Source organism: Dendrobates tinctorius, unplaced genomic scaffold (assembly GCF_039654945.1).
Source record: "Dendrobates tinctorius isolate UK_male_01 unplaced genomic scaffold, ASM3965494v1 ptg000102l, whole genome shotgun sequence".
NCBI lineage: Eukaryota > Metazoa > Chordata > Amphibia > Anura > Dendrobatidae > Dendrobates > Dendrobates tinctorius.
In genome coordinates this window covers 10,080,291-10,102,146 of record NW_027361770.1, presented here as the reverse complement: position 1 = coordinate 10,102,146, position 21,856 = coordinate 10,080,291, and the positions used below count along the sequence as shown (strand labels likewise).

General features: G+C 42.2%; 1 protein-coding gene across 6 annotated transcripts in view; it reads left to right on the top strand.

The window, feature by feature from the left end:
* The window catches only part of LOC141099730 (poly(rC)-binding protein 3-like), a 1,815,006-nt gene that overhangs the window by 1,658,942 nt on the left and 134,208 nt on the right, over window positions 1-21,856 (top strand). For all 6 annotated transcript variants that reach the window (XM_073587737.1, XM_073587736.1, XM_073587732.1 and 3 more), the window contains one exon: window positions 18,429-18,545. In XM_073587737.1, coding sequence (XP_073443838.1) covers window positions 18,429-18,545 — 117 coding nt within the window. The remainder of the gene's footprint in view (window positions 1-18,428; window positions 18,546-21,856) is intronic.

The following is a 21,856-nucleotide window of genomic DNA, read 5'->3' as shown; positions in this document are numbered from 1 at the left end:
GGGTTTCAGGATGATGTCTTGATCCTCTAGATTGACGCAGCGTACAAGAGCTGTCCCCTTCCGCACGGTGACTAAGGGCGCGAGCCACCAGGAGCCCGGGGGTAAGCGCTCAGAGGAGAATGGCTCCACCTGCACCTCTACTCCTTCCAGAGATGATGAGAAAATGGAAAACGGTCTTAGGAGCGCAGAAAGGAGACTCAGACAAGAGATGGGTTTAAACCACAACGCATTTCGACAGAGGATCCTGTTGTGAATTCTCTCTCTGGCTTCCCTCTGTTGATTACTGAAGATAGTGGAGCTGGTCAGATTGAGAGTTCTCTTTCTGGCTCCCTCTGGTGGTTACTGGAGGTAGTTGAGCTGATCTGATTGATTGACTGAGGCTTGCCAACTGATAATGAGGAAGACGATGGGAGATCTGGGGTTTCTGATTGGGATTTAAGACAGCTGACTCCCTCTATCCCTTCTGGTGATTTTTTCCTGGGCCTCCTGAGGTCTGATGTCTCCTGCTCTTTCCCTGCAAGTTCAGCTAAGTGGTTCATTTGCTATTCTGTTTGCATTTGATCTGGTTTTGTTTATCTCTGCTTTGTGCGGGTCAGCTAGCTCCGGCTGGGGCTGTGCTGAATCACCGCCCAAATGATACTGCATGTGCCAGTTTTTTTTGTCCCCTTTTTATTTGTCTCTTTTTGCTTTGCTTTCAGAATATACGAGAGTGCTGATATAGTGTTTTTTGCATCAGACGTGTTGGACATTTTGCAGGGTTTTTTGCGTGATTGCAGACAGTGTCTTTCCTTTCCTGTCCTGTCTAGTCAGTGTGGGCCCCATCGTTTGCTCAGTCTATTTTCCTGCCTTCGTTTGTGTTTTCATCTTGTCTCACTGATAATATATGTTTGGGGACTATCTATTCCCTTGGGTCTGCTCCGGGGCAGTTTAGATTTCCCCCTTCTTGCTTTAGGCTTAGTTAGCTCTCCGGCTGTGCCGAGGCATCTAGGATCATTGTAGGTACGCTCCAATGGCTACTGCTAGTTGTGTGGACAGGATCAGGGGTCTGCATCCGCTTAGTTACCAACCTCTCTGGTTTTCTGTGGCTTAGCCTGGGCCTGCTATCCTCCTCGGTGCCCATTCATAACAGGATCCGTCTTCATCAGGTGGAAGATGGATCCTCCGTCGAAACGCATTGTGGTTTAAACCCATCTCTTGTCTGAGCCTCCTTCCTGCGCTCCTAAGGCTGTTTTCCATTTTCTCATTGCTCCTATCCTCCATTGGAGGTTTTTGGCTGGAGCTGCGGTGGAGACCTGACATCTTTGTCTGCCCTGGGTTGCTTCCTAAGCGCTCCTTTATGACCGCTTATCACTGACTCTATCTACTCCTTGCAAAGACACATGGGCCAGGACGGGCAGACTGACAACTGTCTGTCTTGGCAGCAGCACGAGCTGGGGAGCCGCAGACGTGATCACTCTCCCCAGCACCTCCCCCTCCTGGCAGTCATCTTGGACTCGTGCCCCCCTCAGCACCAGCTGCTGAAAGATCTGCCCCAGGCGTATGGGAGCTCCATTGTTTCAAAGTCTTTTGGGTGGGTTCACTGAGGAGAAGGCTGCCGAACTCCTTTAGTATATTCATGCCCAGGGTAACAGCGTGTTTCTCGCCTGCGTCTCCCTGAGTCAGGACCACGCCTCGCCGACCTAATTGCTTGCTGCCCATGGAGATCTGCATCCAGGCTACTCCAATGGCAGGGATTGGTAGGTGGTTGGCAGCCACCAGCTTTATCACTGACCCCCATTGGGGCCTAGCGGCTTCAGGGAAGCATTGCCGGTAGTAGATTTCTGGCATAGTAGTAACTTGCGACCCCGTATCCACCAAGCACCGCACCACACGGCCTTCGATCTCTGTCTAAATTAGTGGACACTTCACAACTAGATCTTCGTGACTTCCACCACCCCGCGTGGTGGGTTTTGGCTCCGAGCAACGTCCCCCAGCTCAGGGCCCTCTGGTTTTAATGGCCGGCGGGGCGGGTTCCTCCTGCCACGTGGGCACTCTCGGGCGAAGTGTCCCAATCCTCCACAATCGTAACAGACAAGTGGTCATGGGAACCAACTTTGGCGAGGGCCGCGACGGTTCGTGCTTTCCGGGCCCGGCCCTAGCCGACTTCCTGTGGCCTCGGCCTCTTTTTTCGCTTCGGCCAATTCGCCTTTAATACTTTGTAGCTCTTGCCTCATCTCTTTCACCCAGTGGGGTTCACCCAGGGCGCTTACGGATGCTTCGATACTCCAGGCCATTCCCACAGGGACTGTCACCCCTTGCTTCTGTTCCCTTCCTATCTCTGAAAAGGTCAGATGTGCGTCCACTCGTACCCACTCTCGCAGAGCCTACTTCGTCAAGGTGTCTCGTAGCCCGGTCACTAAAAGGTTACGCAATGTCATGTCCACGGGCCCCAAGCCGACACCATCCTTCCTCTCAATGGCTGCAAACAGTTCCTGCAAAACATTCATATATTGTGTCACTGTCTCCCCCTCTTTCTGCATGCCACTAAACATCCGGGTTCTCAGTTCTCCCACATCAGTTGGGTCCCCATGGGTCTCCTCCAGGATCTGTAACACCCTGACGAAGGTATTTCGTTGTCCCGAGGGCCTTAACACCATGGAGTCCCGGGCCCCCCTGTCCAATGCCATTAGGGCCACCTCGGCCTCCAGGTCAGGGGTCATCGGGCGCATCCTAAATAACCCTCGCATCTGTTCCATCCAGTTCCACAGCATGGTAATGCTGCCAGAGAACCTGGGCAGGTTACTCAGCATAGCCCCCAAAGATAAACTGGACCGGGGGCCGCCTTCGCCCCCTTGGTCCGCAGCATCTCCACTCGCGCTTGGAGACTGCATCCTGCCGACTACGCCAAATGTAGTATTCGCAGGTACACGGGATGTAGTGATGAGACGGGAGCCGGGAGCCGGAGTGAGCTTAGAATGCAACCTTTATATATAGGGGCTATCTCGAGTAACTGGCAAGCTAACAACAGTTATCCTCGCAGGGATCCAAACAATAATACACAGGTAAACACGACAATAATTACCTAGTTGGAACCGGTAACTATGAGGCCGACTACGGGTCCAAGAACTAAGATTGATCAACTACAATGTGTCACTTATCCTCCTCTGACATCTGGCAGAGTGGTGGTCTGTGTCGATTCGGCATCTCAGCCGCTGGGCCCAGCCGACAAAGAGTTGACGTAAGCGGGTTGAAGTCGGGCAGTGGCGGCCGCGGGTGACATCCGCGGGCTAGACTCGGGCAGTGGTGGCCGCGGGTGGCAGTCAGCAGGCCGCAGCCGCGGGCTGAAGTGACGAGGCGGGAACGCGGTCATTTGGTCGGCATCCCTCTGCTGGGTTGCTCGGTGCTGTCTCCTCCCTGATGGTGGTGGGTCCCCCTCCAATCTCTCCGGTCGTCGCTCTGGCTCTCTGGCACCACCTAGGCTTCCTGCTCCTTCTCTCCCGCTCCGTTGAGTGCCAGCTACTGACGTTCTCAGTTCCTTTTATACCTGCTCCGCCCCCACTCCTTCTAGAACTGTCCCTGGTCCATCCTCTAATTATGTCCCCCAGAAACAGTTTCCCTAGGAAGCTTGGTGACAGTCTCTTTGGTTCTGGTCCGGTTACACAGTGGGAACTCTCCCTCCTACAGTGACACAAAAAAAAAGCATGAAGAAGACCTCACACAGTATGTGTGTGTGTAAGGAGAAAGGCTTTTGTTGAGCCTTATACTAAGCCCAAAATATTGACTACTAGGGAAAAATTGTACTACTTCTTATTTGTTATTTGCTCTCTCGCACAGTCTAAAATTATAGGCTCCCAAGGAGAAAATGCAATGAAGTGCATTTTTTTCAACTAAATACATTATCTTATAATGCATGCATTATAGGAGTAAAATGGTTGGTGTCCCATGTTTGTCATGAAGTCTATTTCCCAAGGTGTCAATAATGGCCTGTGCCTAATAATGGGATAATCAAAAAGTGTAAAACGTAGTACAAGTTACTTTATATTTAATCAAATCCCACACAATTAAAGTTTTAAAGAAAGAGGCAAACTCTTCTAGTTTCAATTATAAAGACTTCAGAAAGTATATCAAGTGTAATGGTCTAAAGAGCTCCATGAGGGTAATTAGATTGTTAAACAGAATAATTCTGAACAAAGTAACCAGTTCTTCTAGAGCTTTCCTATAATGCAAGTGGGAGCCAGATGATCTATGTGTATGAGGACATAGGACAAATGGGTGCCATATGAAAATTTTACTTTTTCAAAACATATCCAAGTACATATTTAGGGTATGTTCACACTGGGCGTTTTGCTGCTTTTTTATGCTAATTTTTAGCTTCTTTTTACAGTACCTGCAAAGCCTATGAGATTTTAGAAATCTCATGCACACACATTGTTTTTTTTATGTCATCAGGATTTTGTGCTTTGCTGCTTTTTTTGGACATAGAGCATGTTGCTTCTTTCGGGGTTTTTGCTGAGTTTTTCACCCATTGGCTTGAATGGGTGTTGAAAAAACATTGCAAAAACGCAGCAAAAATGCATGTATCATTATTTGCAGCGTTTTTTGTGCAGAAAAGTCACGGACATTAGCATGGAAAAGAGACACAAAAACGCACCAAAAAAGTACCAAATCCACACCAAAAGCGTACCTAAACCTGTGTTTTTGCCGCAGCTTCTTTCCTGCCAAGAAATCAGGTTTTGTTGCAGGAAAAAAAAGCAACAAAAATGCCCAGTGTGAACATACCCTTAAAATAACAAGATGTTTTTCTCATGTGACTAGATATTGTTAACAGAAAAGCAATCATGTTGGATTGCTGGTACTACTACTGTGCAATGTTGTGAAAATGCCTTCACGCTAATTTTACATGAACACACACTACCACCAGCACTCCTACTCCAAAAATATGACAGGTTACCCACCCTATCCCATTATTTGAAAAGCTTAAGCAAGGCCACACTACCGTTACCTTACAAACTCTGTGAAACGCCATCAACCAGGGTACTTCTATATGGTAACATGTTAGAAGGCGTTCCGCTGTAAAGACACATTAATTATCCAAAAGGGAAATATAGCAATCTATGTATATACAGTGTATATGTATGTGTGTGCAATGCATATATATATATATATATATATATATATACACTAGATGGAGGCCCGATGCTGTCACATTGGGAGGGAGGTAATGTCACTATGGGGGCAGGCTTTGCAGCGTTGAGAATCTCTCCCCCCATGTGCTCACCCACCTATCCACTCTCTCTTTCCCCATGTGCTGACTTCTCCCATCTGTGCTCTTTTCTTTGACCGGTCTACCCCATGTGCTATCCCCCTTGTCTCCTGTCTCTCTCCTTCCTGTGCTGTGTTCTACCCTCATGTGCTGTCCCTTTTGAGCTGTCTCCCCCCTGTGCTCTGTCTCTCTCACCCCTGTGTCTGACTGTGTACAGAACATACCACAGCTCCTGGGCAGGGGAGGAAGCAAAAGACAATACTGACATTACAGTAAGAGATCACAGAGGATACATTTTGCGAGGTAAAAGAAAATGACTCCTCTGTGATCTCCTCCTGTAATATCAGTATTGTCTTTTGCTTCCTCCCCTGCCCAGGAGATGTGTTATGCTCCATACACGGTCAGACACAGACAATTTTTAAAATGAACTTTCGTTCATAGGAAAACCCCTTTAATTTGCCTGGCTTCCTCTGCCTGTAGACACGTCGTGCATCTGCCGCCAGGATCAGCTGAATGATTCATTGCACCTGTGCATAATTTGCACAGGCACAGTTCGACGGTGTTCCACTGGTGGTACCGCGCAAGAGGCTGCGTGAATGTGAGAGTGTGAGTGTGTGACTGTGTGTGTGAGTGTGTGTGTGTGTGTGTGTGTGGTGCATACGGCATATAGAGTGTGTGTGTGAGGTCCGATGATGTTCCGCTGGTGGTATAGGTTGGTACCAACAGCAGTTTCATATTGAGACACCCATCACTTGGGTGTCCCAATATGGCGGTCGGTGAACTTCCTCCGCTTGGAATTCTGGGATATGGTGACATCTGGACTGAACAGGAAATTAAAACATTACAAGGCAATTATATAGATAGACTAGATGGAGGCCCGATGCTATCGCATCGGGAGGGCGGTAATGCACAATGTTTGCTTTTATTGTGTAAAATTCCTTTTAAGGAGATACTACTGGCAGGGATAATTTAAACTGATGTTATATATGGTGTTTTTCAGTTTATTTGGGGTTTGGGAGTGGGGGTGTGTTTTATTTCCTGGGGCACACTCTTCATTCAGTCTTTTTGGTTAATATGGGTATTAGATTTCGCTCACTGGGACGGACCTTTGCCCATATGTTTTTTTCTCAGTATTTCTATTTACTGGCCCCCATGTGGGATAGGCTAATATGACCACATTTAATGATGTAGCTTCTCATATCAATATTGAGTCTCTCAAACTCTTATCTTGGAATGTAGCTGGTCTGAACTCGCCGGTAAAGCGCAGGAAGGTGTTAGATCATATTACCCGCTTACACCGGCATATCGTCTTCCTACAAGAAACCCACTGGCTTTGTAGGGGTCACCCAGCGCTCCGTAATATACATTATTTGGAGTGCTTGGAGGATTCTTTCCACGGAAGAAGCGTGGGGTGGCTATTTTGTTTCATAAAAATCTCAATTGCTCTGTACAAGATGTGGTGAGAGATAGGGCGGGACAATATTTACTAGTCAGAGTTCTTATTGAAAAGCGAGAATACTGTCTCGCTAATGTTTATGCACCTAACACTGCCAATCATTCTCCAGCTGGACCGATTTCCACCCTACTAGATAGGCTTGATTTAGTTGATGTTTGGAGATGCTGCCACGCCATGGAGAGAGTACACCTTCTACTCTAGAGTACATGACGATCATACTCGTACTGATTATTGGTTGTTCTCTGCCACTCTTCTTCCCTTCTTAAAAACAGCTGATATCCTCCCATCAGTTATTTCGGACCACTCTCCGGTTTTACTTACTTTAGAACTCCCCACTAGTAGAACTGTATCTTTTTGTTGACGCTTTCCCTCATATCTCTACACTTTGGATGACTTTAAACGTTCTTTAATTGGTTGGTGGGAGACTTTCATGGAGGACAACTTGGAACACTTGGAAGATATCAATTTGTTTTGGGCCACTGCTAAGACGGTGCTTAGCGGACATATTATCTCTTATGTGTCTCCAAAAAAATTGTTGTCCTCCTCTTACACAGGCTTACTCAGGCATATAGGGATTTTATTTATACACCAAGTCCTTTATATCACAAAATGCCTATAAATCAAAGGCTGCACTTACTTCACATAACAGTTTCACCAGTTATTTTTTATAAAAAACAAAAAATAATTTTGAAGTGACACAAAAAAGATTCATAAAATAATAAATTTATTCATTATTTCATTAGAACAACTTTTTTTAAAGAATTTTTTTACAAAAACAGGTACTGAAAATTAGAAGTTTTAGGAGTTCTCAGATGACTACTTGAATAACACATCAGTAAAGTTAATATATATCCATATTCCTATACAATCAGCAAATGTGGACCTCAAAGTGCAAGTGTGCTATAGTCATTAATTGAAAATTACCTCATAAATGAGAAAAAAGTGCTTAGTGCTGTTTATATGTCTCATATCACAGAGATTCTACAAAAACTTTTTAATCTACATGCCAACACATGGCTATCTGTGTTGAAAAAAAGAAAAATCAGCCAATGGAAAAATTCCCTAAGCTAATGACATCAGACGTTACCAAGTATAACAGCGCATGCTCAAACTACAGAGCATATCTCCCATGATGTAACCAGGTGTCCATACTTTAGCTTAGCCGCATCTTCACCAATAGAAAAAAAATCACCTGTTGTGACGTCAATAGTTACTAGGTGTCAATGTGCATGTTCGAAAGAAAAATCCAATGGAAAAATTCTCTAGGATGATGACATCAGCAGTTGCTAGATATAACGGCACATGCTCCAGCTACGGAACACTTCTTCTATAAAACTGCCTGGCGTCTGTGATCCAGCACAACAGCATCACACCACCGATTACCCTGTTGGTACGGGGAGGAGGATGAGCACATTATGATCAGCAGTTGCCGGTGCTGTGTGTCACACGGCCTGATGATGTGCACTTACCAGCATAGCTTTATCACCGCTCAGACAATCAAAATGAACTTAATATACTGTATATGTGTATATAATTAATATATAAAAAGATAAGAAAACAAATGTGCCTAAACCTCAATAGTATATATTGTTTTAAAGTTATGTTAATGAGTGTGAGCAAGTAAAGAATATAAGGTGACTAAATGAAAATAAAATTGATGAAGTGAAAATTATAATTTATGTAAATCCAGCTAATCAAAGAATTATTATTATTCGCAAGTGATCCTAACCGGATACAACAATCTATATGACTATCATATACAGTAAAATGGGTATCATTAATCTAATAATAAATTTAAGAGAGGCTAAACAAATCCTTCTTTCCCTAAAATAATGGTCCACATTTCAACAAGGAAAAAAATAAAAAAAGAGAAAAAGTTATTTATATATAGTCCAAATAAAACAAATTCTTCTTTTATCAAATATGGATTCTAGTCCTTCAAAAATATTCTGTTGATTCACTCATCTTTCTCCAAGTAAGGGTGGTTTCACATTAGCGCTTTTTAAGCGCACGCACGGCCGGGGGTAGCTCCGCCCCCGAGCCGGCTCTCTGCCCGGCGTGCCCGCCCCTTGCTTGTAGCGCCGCCTCCTAGCGCACAGCAGCGCCTGCGATCGGCGCACCCTATCTTTAGCATAGGGTGCGCAGATCGTGCGCAGGCCGTGCGCTAGTTGCGCTTTGACCTGCGCTGCGCACTTTTGACGGTGCGCCGTGCGCGCCAAAATCCGAAAAGTTTGATTTTGGCGCGCACGGCGCACCGTCAAAAGTGCGCAGCGCAGGTCAAAGCGCAACTAGCGCACGGCCTGCGCACGATCTGCGCACCCTATGCTAAAGATAGGGTGCACCGATCGCAGGCGCCGCTGTGCGCTAGGAGGCGGCGCTACAAGCAAGGGGCGGGCACGCCGTGCAGAGAGCCGGCTCGGGGGCGGAGCTACCCCCGGCCGTGCGTGCGCTTAAAAAGCGCTAATGTGAAACCACCCTAAGTGGGTACAGCTCATATGGTGGCATCACATATAGAGGTAGGTATACATACAGAATATTGTATGCGTAAGTTCTTTTTTGTGCAAAGTAAATCTTGATCCTTGTGGGGGTATCCCGGTGGTTCTCTTCTTAAGGTACTGTCACACTTAGCGATGTACCAGCAATCCCGACCAGCGATATGACGCGGTCAGGATCGCTGGTACATCGCTAAGTGGTCGCTAGTGAGCTGCCACACAGGCAGATCTCACCAGCGACATCGCTGGGGACGGGGGTCGCTACTTACCTGTCACACCAGGCGATCCTGCGTCCTCCCGCCCGGCTCCACGCGTCGCTTGTCGTCACAGCAGGAAGCACCGCAGGAAGCTGACGATGAGAAACAGTCCTGGACGTTCTCACGCGATCAGCGATAAGCAGCGGGGGAGCGGGTTGTAGGTAAGTATCACACACAGCGATATCGCTAGCAATATTGCTATAACGTCACAAGTTATAGCGATATTGCTAGCGATATCGCTTAGTGTGACAGGCCCTTTACTCTCTTTTCTCCAGGTGGTATGATTATGTCATCAAAGATGTCATCATAGTTAGGTAAGTATACATACACTAAGAAAAATATAAATATTAAAATGAATAAAAACAAGCTTAAAAACAGGATAAAATTATGTCCTAAGATATCTAGAAACCCTAAGGCTATGTGCACACGCTGCGGATTCACCTGAGGGTTTTTCCGCGCGGATCCACAGGTAAAACCGCAAGTAAGGTGACCTGCGGTTTTCCTGTGGTTTTCCTGCGGATTAGCCTGCGGTTTTGCCTTGCGGTTTCACACCTCTACTATGTTAAAGGTGTGAAACCGCTGCGGAATCCGCACAAACAATTGACATGCTGCGGTTTGTAAACCGCAGCAAAACCGCAGCGTGAGCACAGCAGATTTGAAATGCCATAGGCTAACATGGTACTGTACCATGTCTGCGGAACTGCTGCGTTTCCGCAGGGACAAAAATGCTGCAGAAATGCAGCAGAATCCGCAATGTGTGCACATTGCCTAATAAAGAAAATAAATGGATTTATAAAAATGCTCCAAAGCCAAAGCTTTCGTTGAGGCCTTGTGAGGCTAATGATCCGAGTTGAAAAATCCAACTTTCTTTTTTGGCCAGTAATTTTCCTAAATCACCTTCTCTAGACCCCATAGTGACTAAATCTATTCCCCTTATTTTAAGCAGCTTGGAATTACACTGATGATATTTTTTAAAGTGCCAAAGCAGTATTTTTAAAACACAATCATTATTTATACTTTTTGCTTTTTCAATATCTAAGCAGTGTTCTCTTGCTCTTATTTTTAATTCCCTACTCGGGAGATCAATACCGTATATATTTTGCCACAAGGGCATTCTGCTTGATAAGTCACTTCTTTTAACCTGCATGTAATGTGTTTTCTAATCTCATATATTTTTGAACCATTATAATTTTTGAAATTTTTACATTTTGTAAGATTTGCGCAGGCTTTACATAATACACATGGGTAAAATCCATCCTTTTCCTGCAAAATTTTCTTTTTTTCTTTTTTTGGTTCAAAGTGACTATGGACTAGAAGGTCTCGTCAATTTTTCGATTGTCTCGCCACTATTGATGGAGTAGGAGTTAAAACTCCTTTTAGAACAGGATCTGGAAACAAAATTCCCCAATGGTGGGTTATAATTTGTTTGAACTCACCTCATTGGGAATGGAAATTCGCAATTAGACGTCCCTCATTTTCCACGGTCTGTATTCCATTACTTCTCTCATTTTTATACAACAAATAATTTCTTGTGGTGTTTTTTGCTCTCTGAAATCCATTTTTAATTATCCAATGACTATAGCCTCTTTCTTTAAAGTGTGCTGACAACTGTTTGGATTCGCTCAAAAAATCTTTTTTTTCAGAACAAATAATTTTTAGTCTTAAACATTGGCCGAATGGTATTTCTTTAATTGTTGACTTTGGATGTGATGAAGTAGCATCCAGGAGAGAATTGGTGACTGTTGGTTTTCGGATGCTAGATGTCCATCCAAACCCTTTAAAATTAATAAATCCAAAAATTCAACTGTATCACCATATTTAAAAGTTAATTTAATGTTGTAATTGTTGGTGTTTAATTCCTCCATTAATTTCAATAATTCCTCAACTGTCCCTTCAAAGATGAACAACACGTCATCTATATAACGAATCCATTTTTGGATTTTTTCAATCCCGTGAATGGATTCAATTTGAAAGATTTCTCTTTCCCAATACCCTAAAAACAGGTTCACATATGAGGGGGCACAAATCACCCCATAGCTGTACTTTGCTGTTGCACATAGATCTTTTTATTGAAGGTGAACACATTATGGGTCAAAATGTTCTCCAGTAATACAATATGAAGGTAATCCATCAGTTTATCTATACGACTTGATTCCAAAAACCATTTTACTGCTCTAAGGCCATTCTGGTGTCAAATAGAAGAATATAGGGCTTCAATGTCTGCTGTCACGGGTAATGTGTTTTCATTTAAGATCATATTATCCAAGTGTCCTAATGCAGCCGTGGTATCTTTTATATGTGAAGGTAATTCAGATACCATAGGTTTGAGATAATGATCTATGATTTTATAAATAGTTTCACAAAGACTATCATTCCCAGAGACTATTGGCCTTCCTGGAGGATTTTCTGCATCTTTATGGACTTTGGGAATAAGGTAAAAAGTTGCCAATTTAGGATGCAGATTTTTGTAAAGATCCAATAGTCTCTTGGGAATGATGCCCTTCTCAAATGCCTCTGACAGAATTTCTATCAATTGTTCTTGATACTTTTGAGAGGGATTAAAGGTTAGCATTTTATAACATTTAGCATCATTCAGTAATTTCAGAGCTTGATGTTCATATATACTGTATGATGGGGCCAAATCACCATATTACCCCCTTTGTCTGCATTTTTAAATATTACGTTATCCCATTGTTCCATTTCCTTTAAAGCTTTTCTTTCACCAGGACTTAAATTTGATTTGTGCACAAAATTGTTTTCATGGCCTCTATTTCTTTACTCACCACTTTGGTAAAGACTGCCACAGCCGGTACCAAAGATAGTGATGGAAATTTTTGGGGATTAGATACTAATTGTTTGGGGAATGAACTTGTTAGGAACGGCGGAACACACTAAATAAAAATAAATAATAAAGTGCGTTCGCCGCTCGGGGTCCACCGTGCAGTAGGTGTTACAACGCTGCTAGGTAATGACAGAGGAGCAATATGGTGGTATTATGCGCACGGGTTCAACTTCACCCGAAGTGCGCAGAGCGGGCTCTGTTCACATACAGAAGCGCCGCAGCATAAACATACAAAAACGCTGAGCCTGTTAGTGACACAGGCCTCAGGTAAATGCACACACGGTATCTGGTCACAAGAGCAGAACCTAAGACAGAGGAGCTGCGTCTGTCTAGACCTACCGTGTGTGCGGCGTCGCTACTGCGAGCACCAAGAAGGGCTGCAATTGCAGCGCAGCGCAGGACACTGCCGCTCGACGACACAGCTACAAAGCAGGCGCTATGCCGGACGCTAGCGCAGAGGTGCGGTGTGCACAGTGGCCTAAGGCTTGCCACAGACTGGTGCAGACTACTGAACTAATTCTCTAACCACATGCATAATATCAGAGGGGAAGGGGTTTCATAATAAGTCAGTCACCAGAATCATACATCCGTCACCATTCACACATAGCAGTATAGTCTATACTAGCGCATGGCCGAACGGTCATGCTCGCTTTTTATAGCCGTGCGGGACCTTCCAGATCTCCGAGATGGACCAATGAGATCTGGATCAGGACCTGGGCACATGACTCCCGATCTCCAATGGGAGACCGTCTCATGAGCATGCTCAGTAGGAGCACAGAGGAACTTAGTCTCTGGAGCGGTCTGCTGCAAAGTAATCTTCTCTGCAGTAGATAGACAGCAGGAGACCATGGAATGTGAGGCTCTGGATTCCTGCAGAGCAGACCCAGAAACCTGATGCCTAACAGAACTTACCTCACTTTCATTTTCCTCCATCAAGGATTGTAACATATTCAGTGCTTCTCTTTCTTCCCTTGTGGGAAGCTTTTCATATAGATCCGTCTTATGATGTAATTTCTTTAAAACCAATTTTCTTGCAAATAAGTGTATATCCTTTATGACTGAAAACGTGTCTATATGGGATGAAGGGGAAAAAGTTAAACCTCTTTGTAAGACTGTGATTTGTTCAGTTGTCAGCACGTACAAGTACAGACCAAAAGTTTGGACACACCTTCTCATTCAAAGAGTTTTCTTTATTTTCATGACTATGAAAATTGTAGATTCACTCTGAAGGCATCAAAACTATGAATTAACACATGTGGAATTATATAATTAGCAAAAAAGAGTGAAACAACTGAAAATATGTCTTATATTCTAGGTTCTTCAAAGTAGCCACCTTTTGCTTTGATTACTGCTTTGCACACTCTTGGCATTCTCTTGACAAGCTTCAAGAGGTAGTCACCGGAAATGGTTTTCACTTCACAGGTGTGCTCTGTCAGATTTAATAAGTGGGATTTCTTGCCTTATAAATGGGTTTGGGATCAACTTTTGGTCTGTACTGTATGTTGATACACTTTTAAAGAGTCTTCTCTGTGACTTTTGTTTGAAAATACTTCATAGTCTCTTCATAGTTTCTTTTCTTTTGATATTTTTCAATTAATGACTATAAAACACTTGCACTTTGAGGTCCACATTTGCTGATTGTATTGGAATATGGATATATATTAACTTTATTACTGAGTTATTCAAGTAGTCATCTGAGAACTCCTAAAACGTCTATTTTTCAGTACCTGTTTCTGTAAAAAAAATTATTTTAAAAAAAGTTGTTTTAATGAAATAATGAGTAAATGTATTATTTTATGAATATTTTTTGAGTCACTTCAAAATTATATAGGGATTTTAAGTTATATAACACTCCCTCCTATAAAGAAGCTTACCTTACGGCTAAACAAAACTTAAACACCCTACTACACGTACAGGCACACAATCAGTAAGCTCATCAACGTAACTGATACTTTCGGTGTGGAAATAAACCAGGCCATCTTTTGGCGTCCCTAACGAAACCATTCAAAGCAGCCACTAGAATCCCTAATATTACATTACCCAATGGTTCTATTACTCATGATCCAACTCAAATCTATGCGGTTTTTAGAGACTTTTATGCAGATCTTTATGACCCATCCCTAGACTTCCGGGAAGGCGGATACAAATTTCTACATAAGGTTAATCCACCAAAACTTTCTACATCCCAAAGGGAAACTTTAAATAAGCCGATTTCTCCTGGGGAGGTGGGATAAGTCATTAAGTCTTCAAAACTGCTCAAAGCACCTGGCCCGGACGGGTTCTCGGAGGAATTTTTATAAAATGCTACAACCTTTACTCACTTCCCACCTAACCTCTCTTTTTAATCATATTCTTGATTCGGGTTATAGTTATTAAACACTGTCTAATAGTCAACATACGGTGCAATTTTTACTTATCAGATCTTTTTCTGATGCTTTCATACAATTTTTGTATTTTATGTCTATTGCTCAATGAAGACGGTTTTTAAAAAAATATATACATATATATCATGTGTGTACAAAAGGTACAACGCTGTTTCTGGCCATTATATGCCTTGTATCCTGCACTTGTCACTGATATTGGCTGCATTTCTTCATGTTAATTGCCTTTGAGCTAGTAGGTGTTTCCCATAAACAGCACATAAGTCTGTTTAGTGGCATAACTGGACACCCATAGTGGGCCCCAGAGCTAATTGTGGACTGGATCTCCCCTCCCATCCACTATACCTGAAGGTAATTTGTCCCTTTTGCATTTTCCGTACGCTTCTAATATACTTCTGTTTCACAATCAGATATTTTCCACTGCAGATTTAGCTATAGACTTTGAAAGGGAGCAATCAGCAGAGTACATCTGCAACTTGTCATCAACGTAAAAAGAATACTGAGGATTAGGAAATTTGTACAATGCTTATATGGCCTTGCTAGGTGACTGCCACCGGCCCTAAACAGTAAGGGCATCCTTGCTGCTTTAGAAACCCCAGCTCTCTTTTCTCAGTTGCATGCCCCAAAGAGTCCAGTAGACAGAGATCCTTAAACCCTGTGTCTGTTGGTCTCGCTCCAGTGGCTTCACTTCTCCTCCATCTCCATTCTTCATAGACCTCTAAGGGTAGCAAATCAAATCTGAACCCTCAATGAACAAGTGACTTGTGTGCACAGGTTGTTTTAGTATTCTCAGTGAATAGTCAGAACAGAAGGCAGGGGGAGAAGTGGCGAAGCATAAGTGGAGAAAGTGGCATGGTTTGGAAATAAGATATATTACAAAGTTCCCTCGCTTGTGCAATTGATTTATGAAAATATATTTAAGGCTAAAGGGATTGTCTAATACTTTAATATTGGTGGCCTATTTTTAGGATAGGTCATCAAATCCATATCAGTGGGGTGCAACACCCAGCACTTTCACCAATTAACTGTTCCTAGTGCCTCCGTCGGCCGGATGCGATCAGTTACGAAGGGGAGCAGCACAGCCCTGTCAACTTCATTGTGTCTGTTGGGGTGCTGCACAGTCACAACTTTTTATGTGAATAGGGACGAATATGCAGTACCTCGCCATGGAAACTATGCAAGTGATGGAGTTGTGTGTGCAGCTCTGCAACTGACCTCACCCTCGCAACTGGAACAGCTAATCGGCAAGGGTGCCAGGTGTCGCACCCTCGCCCATTAATGACCTATCCTAAAGATAAGCCATCAGTTTTAAAGTACCAGACAACACCTTTAAGTTACACTGTAAGTATTTGGTTGGGAAATTGAGAGTTTAATTTTAGGTCATATTGCCTAGCAAGATAACAGTGGCGAGGTAATGAAACTATATATATGTAGATAATTACAGAACTTTGCATTTATGTTTTAACCTAAAATTAGAAAACCTCTAAATGAAACACATTGAAAGGGATGGGATAATGCTGTCCCCTGAGTTGACCTAACTGTAGCTATGACCAAATCTGATTTTGCTATACAATACCGTTCAAAAGTTTAGGGTCACTTAGAAATGTCCTTATTTTTGAAAGAAAAGCACTGTTTTTTCCAATTAAGCTAACATTAAATGATTTAGAAATACGCTCTATACATTGTTAATGTGGTAAATGACTATTCTAGCTGCAAACGTCTGGTTTGTAATGCAATATGTTCATAGGTGTATAGAGGCCCTTTTCCCACAACCATCACTCCAGTGTTCTTATGGTACTTTGTGTTTGCTAACTGTGTAAGAAGGCTAATGGATTGTTAGAATACCCCTGAAAACCCTTGTGCAAGTATGTTAGCACAGCTGAAAACAGTTTGGCTGATTAGAGAAGCTATAAACCTGACCTTCCTTTGAGCTAGTTGATAATCTGGAGCATTACATTTGCTGGTTCCATTAAACCCTCAAATGGCCAAAAAAAAAAGAACTTTCATGTGAAACTCGACGGTCTATTCTTGTTCTTAGAAATTAAGGTTATTCCATGCGAGAAATTGTCAAGAAACTGAAGATTTCCTATAGCGTTGTGTACTACTCCCTTCAGAGGAGAGCACAAACAGGCTCTAGCCAGAGTAGAAAGAGAATTGGGATGCCCCGCTGCACAACTGAGCAACAAGACAAGTACATTAGAGTCTGTAGTTTGAGAAATCGACGCCTCACAGGTCCTCAACTGGCAGCTTCAATAAATAGTACACGCAAAACGCCAGTGTCAATGTCTACAGTGAAGAGGCGACTACAGGATGCTGGCCATCAGGGCAGAGTGGCAAAGAAAAAAACATCTCTGAGACTGGCTAATAAAAGGAAAAGATTAATATGGGCAAAAGAACACAGACATTGAACAGAGGAAGATTGGAAAAAAGTGTTATGGACAGACGAATCCAAGTTTGAGGTGTTTGGATCACACAGAAGAACATTTGTGAAACGCAGAACAACTGAAAAGATGCTGGAACAGTGCCTGATGCCATCTGTCAAGCATGGTGGAGGTAATGTGATGGTCTGGGGTTGCTTTGGTGCTGGTAAAGTCGAGATTTGTACAAGGTAAAAGGGATTTTGAATAAGGAAGGCTATCACTCCATTTTGCAACACCATGCCATACCCTGTGGACAGCGCTTGATTGGAGCCAATTTCATCCTACAACAGGACAATGACCCAAAGCATACCTCCACATTATCCAAGAACTATTTAGGGAAGAAGCAGGCAGCTGGTATTCTATCTATAATGGAGCGGCCAGCGCAGTCACCAGATCCCATCCCATTGAGATATTGTGGGAGCAGCTTGACCTTATGGTACGCAAAAAGGGCCATCAAGCCAAACCAACTTGTGGGAGGGGCTTCTGTAAGCATGGGGTGAAATTTCTCCAGATTACCTCAGCAAATTAACTGCTAGAATGCCAAAGGTCTGCAATGCTGTAATTGCTGCAAAGGGAGCATTCTTTGACAAAAGCAAAGTTTGAAGGAGAAAATTATTATTTCAAATAAAAATCTTTTTTTTTTTCTAACCTTGTCAATGTCTGGACTAGATTTTAAATTCATTTGGCAACTCATTTTATTAATAAAAGTGAGTTTTCAAGGAAAACACAAAATTGTCTGGGTGACACCAAACTTTTGAATGGTAGTGTTTGATCTTAGATCTATTTATCTGATAGTTTTTTAATGCCCAACATTTTTACTAAAGGGGGTTTTACACTAAGCGATATCGCTAGCAATATCGCTAAAACGTCACTGGTTTTGTGACGTTATAGCGATATTGCTAGCGATATCGCTATGTGTGATACTTACCAGCGACCGGCTCCCCCGCTGTCCATCGCTGATCGCGCGAGAATGCCCGGCTCCATTTCTCGTCGGGCGCTTCCTGCTGAGACTTCCTGCTGTGACGACGAGCGACGCTGGACGCGGGCGGGAGGACGCAGGATCGCTGTGTGTGAATGGTAAGTATCGTGCGCTGCGTCGCTGCTGCATCGCTGTGAGATCTTTCTGTATGAAAGCTCACTAGCGATCATTTAGCGATGCACCAGCGATCCTGACCGGGTCGGATCGCTGGTTGGATCGCTGGTGCATCGCTAAATGTAAAAGGGCCTTAACTCACACATCAGTAAGCTCAATAATGACATAGACAGACAGATAGCTGCATATTTGGGCAGACAGAGACATATTCTATATGCATACTGATTTAGTTTTTTACTTTACAGAGTGGAGCACGAATCAACATATCAGAAGGCTCTTGCCCAGAAAGAATTGTAACAATCACGGGACCAACAGATGCCATTTTTAAAGCATTTTCAATGATTGCACTAAAATTTGAAGAGGTAAGTAAGCAGATCAGTATGTTGGAAAAATCCTAATATCTTAATTTTTTATTGAAAAATGTGACAACCTTTAAAAAATAAAACCAACAATAACAAAAAAAATGCACAACATATGCAGATTTCTGCTTTGAAGTCGTTTCTCATTACAGACAACCCCTTTACTATGAGCAACCTATATAAGGAAACAGGCCCTCCAAGAGGTTTTATACTTTAAAAATAGATTTTTATTGAACAATGTCATTAAACAAGTTAAAAAAGGGATGATGACATACAGAGAAAAAATAAATGCAAAACTTTGTGCGGAGAGGAAAAGTTTTTTTGCCCTATATGTGCTGATAAATATCAAAATCCAAAAGAATTTTTTGCCAATAAGTATATAATAATGCAAATACAGACATTTGAAGTCTTAAAATTACAAAACAAAGCTAAGGGCACAAAACCAATCCAAGAGGACACCTGGCCAAGGTTCAATATCTATGCAGATTTGCAAAATAAAGATTGCACCAATCGTTATTCATCTATATAGTACACAGCCTATAAGTCCCTTTTTTTTGCACACCATGGTCTAACGTGCTTGGAAAATCCATGCAAATGGAACAAATAAATAATGCTAAGTGCTATACAAAAAGTAAAGTAGAGGTGCAAATATTTACCAGATGTCCAGAGGCCGCCACAAAGTACCCCCTGACGCGCGTTTCGAATTTCTTCCTCAGAAGGGGTGCACGATTGGTGCAATCTTTATTTTGCAAATCTGCATAGATATTGGATTGGTTTTGTGCCCTTAGCTATGTTTTTAATTTTTAGACTTCAAATGTCTGTATTTGCATTATTATATACTTATTGGCAAAAAATTCTTTTGGATTTTGATATTTATCAGCACATATAGGCAAAAAAACTTTTCCTCTCCGCACAAAGTTTTGCATTTATTTTTTCTCTGTATGTCATCATCCCTTTTTTAACTTGTGTAATGACATTGTTCAATAAAAATCTATTTTTGAAGTATAAAACCTCTTGGAGGGCCTGTTTCCTTATATAGGTTGTTTGTTGTCCACGGTCCTCCATGTTGATTCTTTGGGGCAATTTCCTCTGCCCTTTACTAGGAGGTTTAGGCAGCTTAGATGTCTGTTCAATTCGTCTGTGTGGAAGTTACTGTTGAATCTGCTGCAGGAATAATATATTGTTACAAGGGGTCACTGAAATACTTGGCAGCCACATGATACTCTGCTCCATGATGTCCATATTACCTGTTTATCCTTTTAAAGTTGTTTGGTGGACTGGTATTTTCCAGCATAATCAAAGATAATGGAGAGCTTATTGTATGAATCTGAACACCAGGCTTCTTTCACAATTGTCACATAGTGTCATTATATTTATAGTCCCTAATAAGAAGAGTTGCCAAGTTGCCACTTCAGAGAGCAAGAAGACTAGAACTTATCCCCAGCTATTGGAAGCAGCAATCCTAAAAGTCAACGTCGACCCTTTAACGAGCCTTGTCACATGGCTTAGGATAATAGCCAAAATCAGAATCTTAATTTGCAGACACTGTGTTTTGGGATGCTGCCCATCATCAGTGCAAAGTGTGAGTTCTGGTTTGGCTTGATGAGAGGCTTCAAACTGGGATCCAAGGGGTAACATTTCTCTTTGTAGAGAGTGCCTTGTCAAGCCTAGCATGCCAATATGAGGAGGCTTTTAAGCCTTGTAATGCTCCTCTGGGAGAGGAAGAGGACTACAACTTTAGCACCACCTATTGGAAGTAGCAAACCTAAAAGTCATTATTGACCCTTCAGTGAGCCTTTTAACATAACAGGATAAAAACCAAAAAAAGAATCTCAATTCCCACCATCGTTCCTAATAGATTGCAGGTCTGTCCACCACTCCCTGCATGGAGATCAGTGTGCCCATCAGTCATTTCATCTTATCTGTGTGATAAGCCAATATCCAGTGCATTTAATCTGTGCGCAATGATAAAGAATATAATATGTTTAAACTCTTGGAATTTTGTCCCTGGTTTTAAATACTGAAACTGTCAATGCCTGACTAATTTTTGTTAATTTTTGTGGTGTTTGTTTTCGCATCTAACACAAATTACCTTATCCACTTAATGGCAAAAAAACAGATTCATTCATTTAAAACACTTTTAGCTGTAACAGTGCTGGAACACGAATAATGGGTCAATTTGCAAGATGTTTGATCCTTTCTTTTTCCTTTGCATAGACTTTAGGGAGAAGCAATTGCTTCCAGTAATACACATTAATGGCAAAGAAAAACAGAAAAGCCCTTCCAGTCTGGTTCCAAAGCAGATTGAAATTGATAGAATAATTGCACACTTTCAACTGAGCTATTGTATGACTCAATTATGTATTGATGTCAATGTGTTACACTTCTGAGGGTATACATGTCATTCACCTAAAGGATATACTTTTTTCATTTTGCCTCATCTAAGCTGTTTCATTTTAGGTAAATCTGGAAATTCCAGGTTAAATATTTGCACAGAGTAATGATGCTGTATAATGTTTGTATTATGCATCGACAGTATGTGGTTGTTTCATTACTTGTAATGACAGTCACCAGCTGTTTGGCCTTCAGAGACTATAATGCCATGATTTTTTTTCCTATTAATAGTAGCAATGCTGCATGAAACTGTAATAAACTCATCAGTAGTTTGAATGGACTCTGTTAACAGGTTTTTGATACACCATCGGAGAGCAGCATGATGTAGGTGCAAAGACCCTGATTCCAGTGATTTATCACTTACTGGTCTGCTTGCTGCAGCTTCAATATAAAATACTATTTACCTGCTGGATATGTAACAGTTCTCTGAATGCTGAGCTCTGCATAACCCGCCCACATGACTGGTTGGCAGCTTTCTATATACACTGCATAGGCCGAAAACTGCAAATCAGTGTGTGTGCGGGTAGGGGTTATACATAGCTCATAAATATGGAGGACTATATTGTCACAGATTTATTTGTCCTCTAGTGACAATCTCTTGCTGATCAAACAGTGATTTTATCAAAGTAGCCCAGTAAGTGACATATCACTGTAATCAGGGTTCATGTCTCTATATTATGCTGCTTCCATATTAATAGCAAAAACCTAGTTCCCTATGAGTCCATCACAGGTTTCAAAGTTAATTATCTAACAATAAATGTGATATTTTGTGCATCAGGTTAGGAAATTAAATGTTCTGTCCAGTCTGAAATAAAAAGGTCAAGGAAAAAGGAGAAAAACAACCATAGAAGACCAGAACAAAAGGACCATATAAAATTAAGGGCCTCATACCAAGAATTATATGAATATCACATATATAG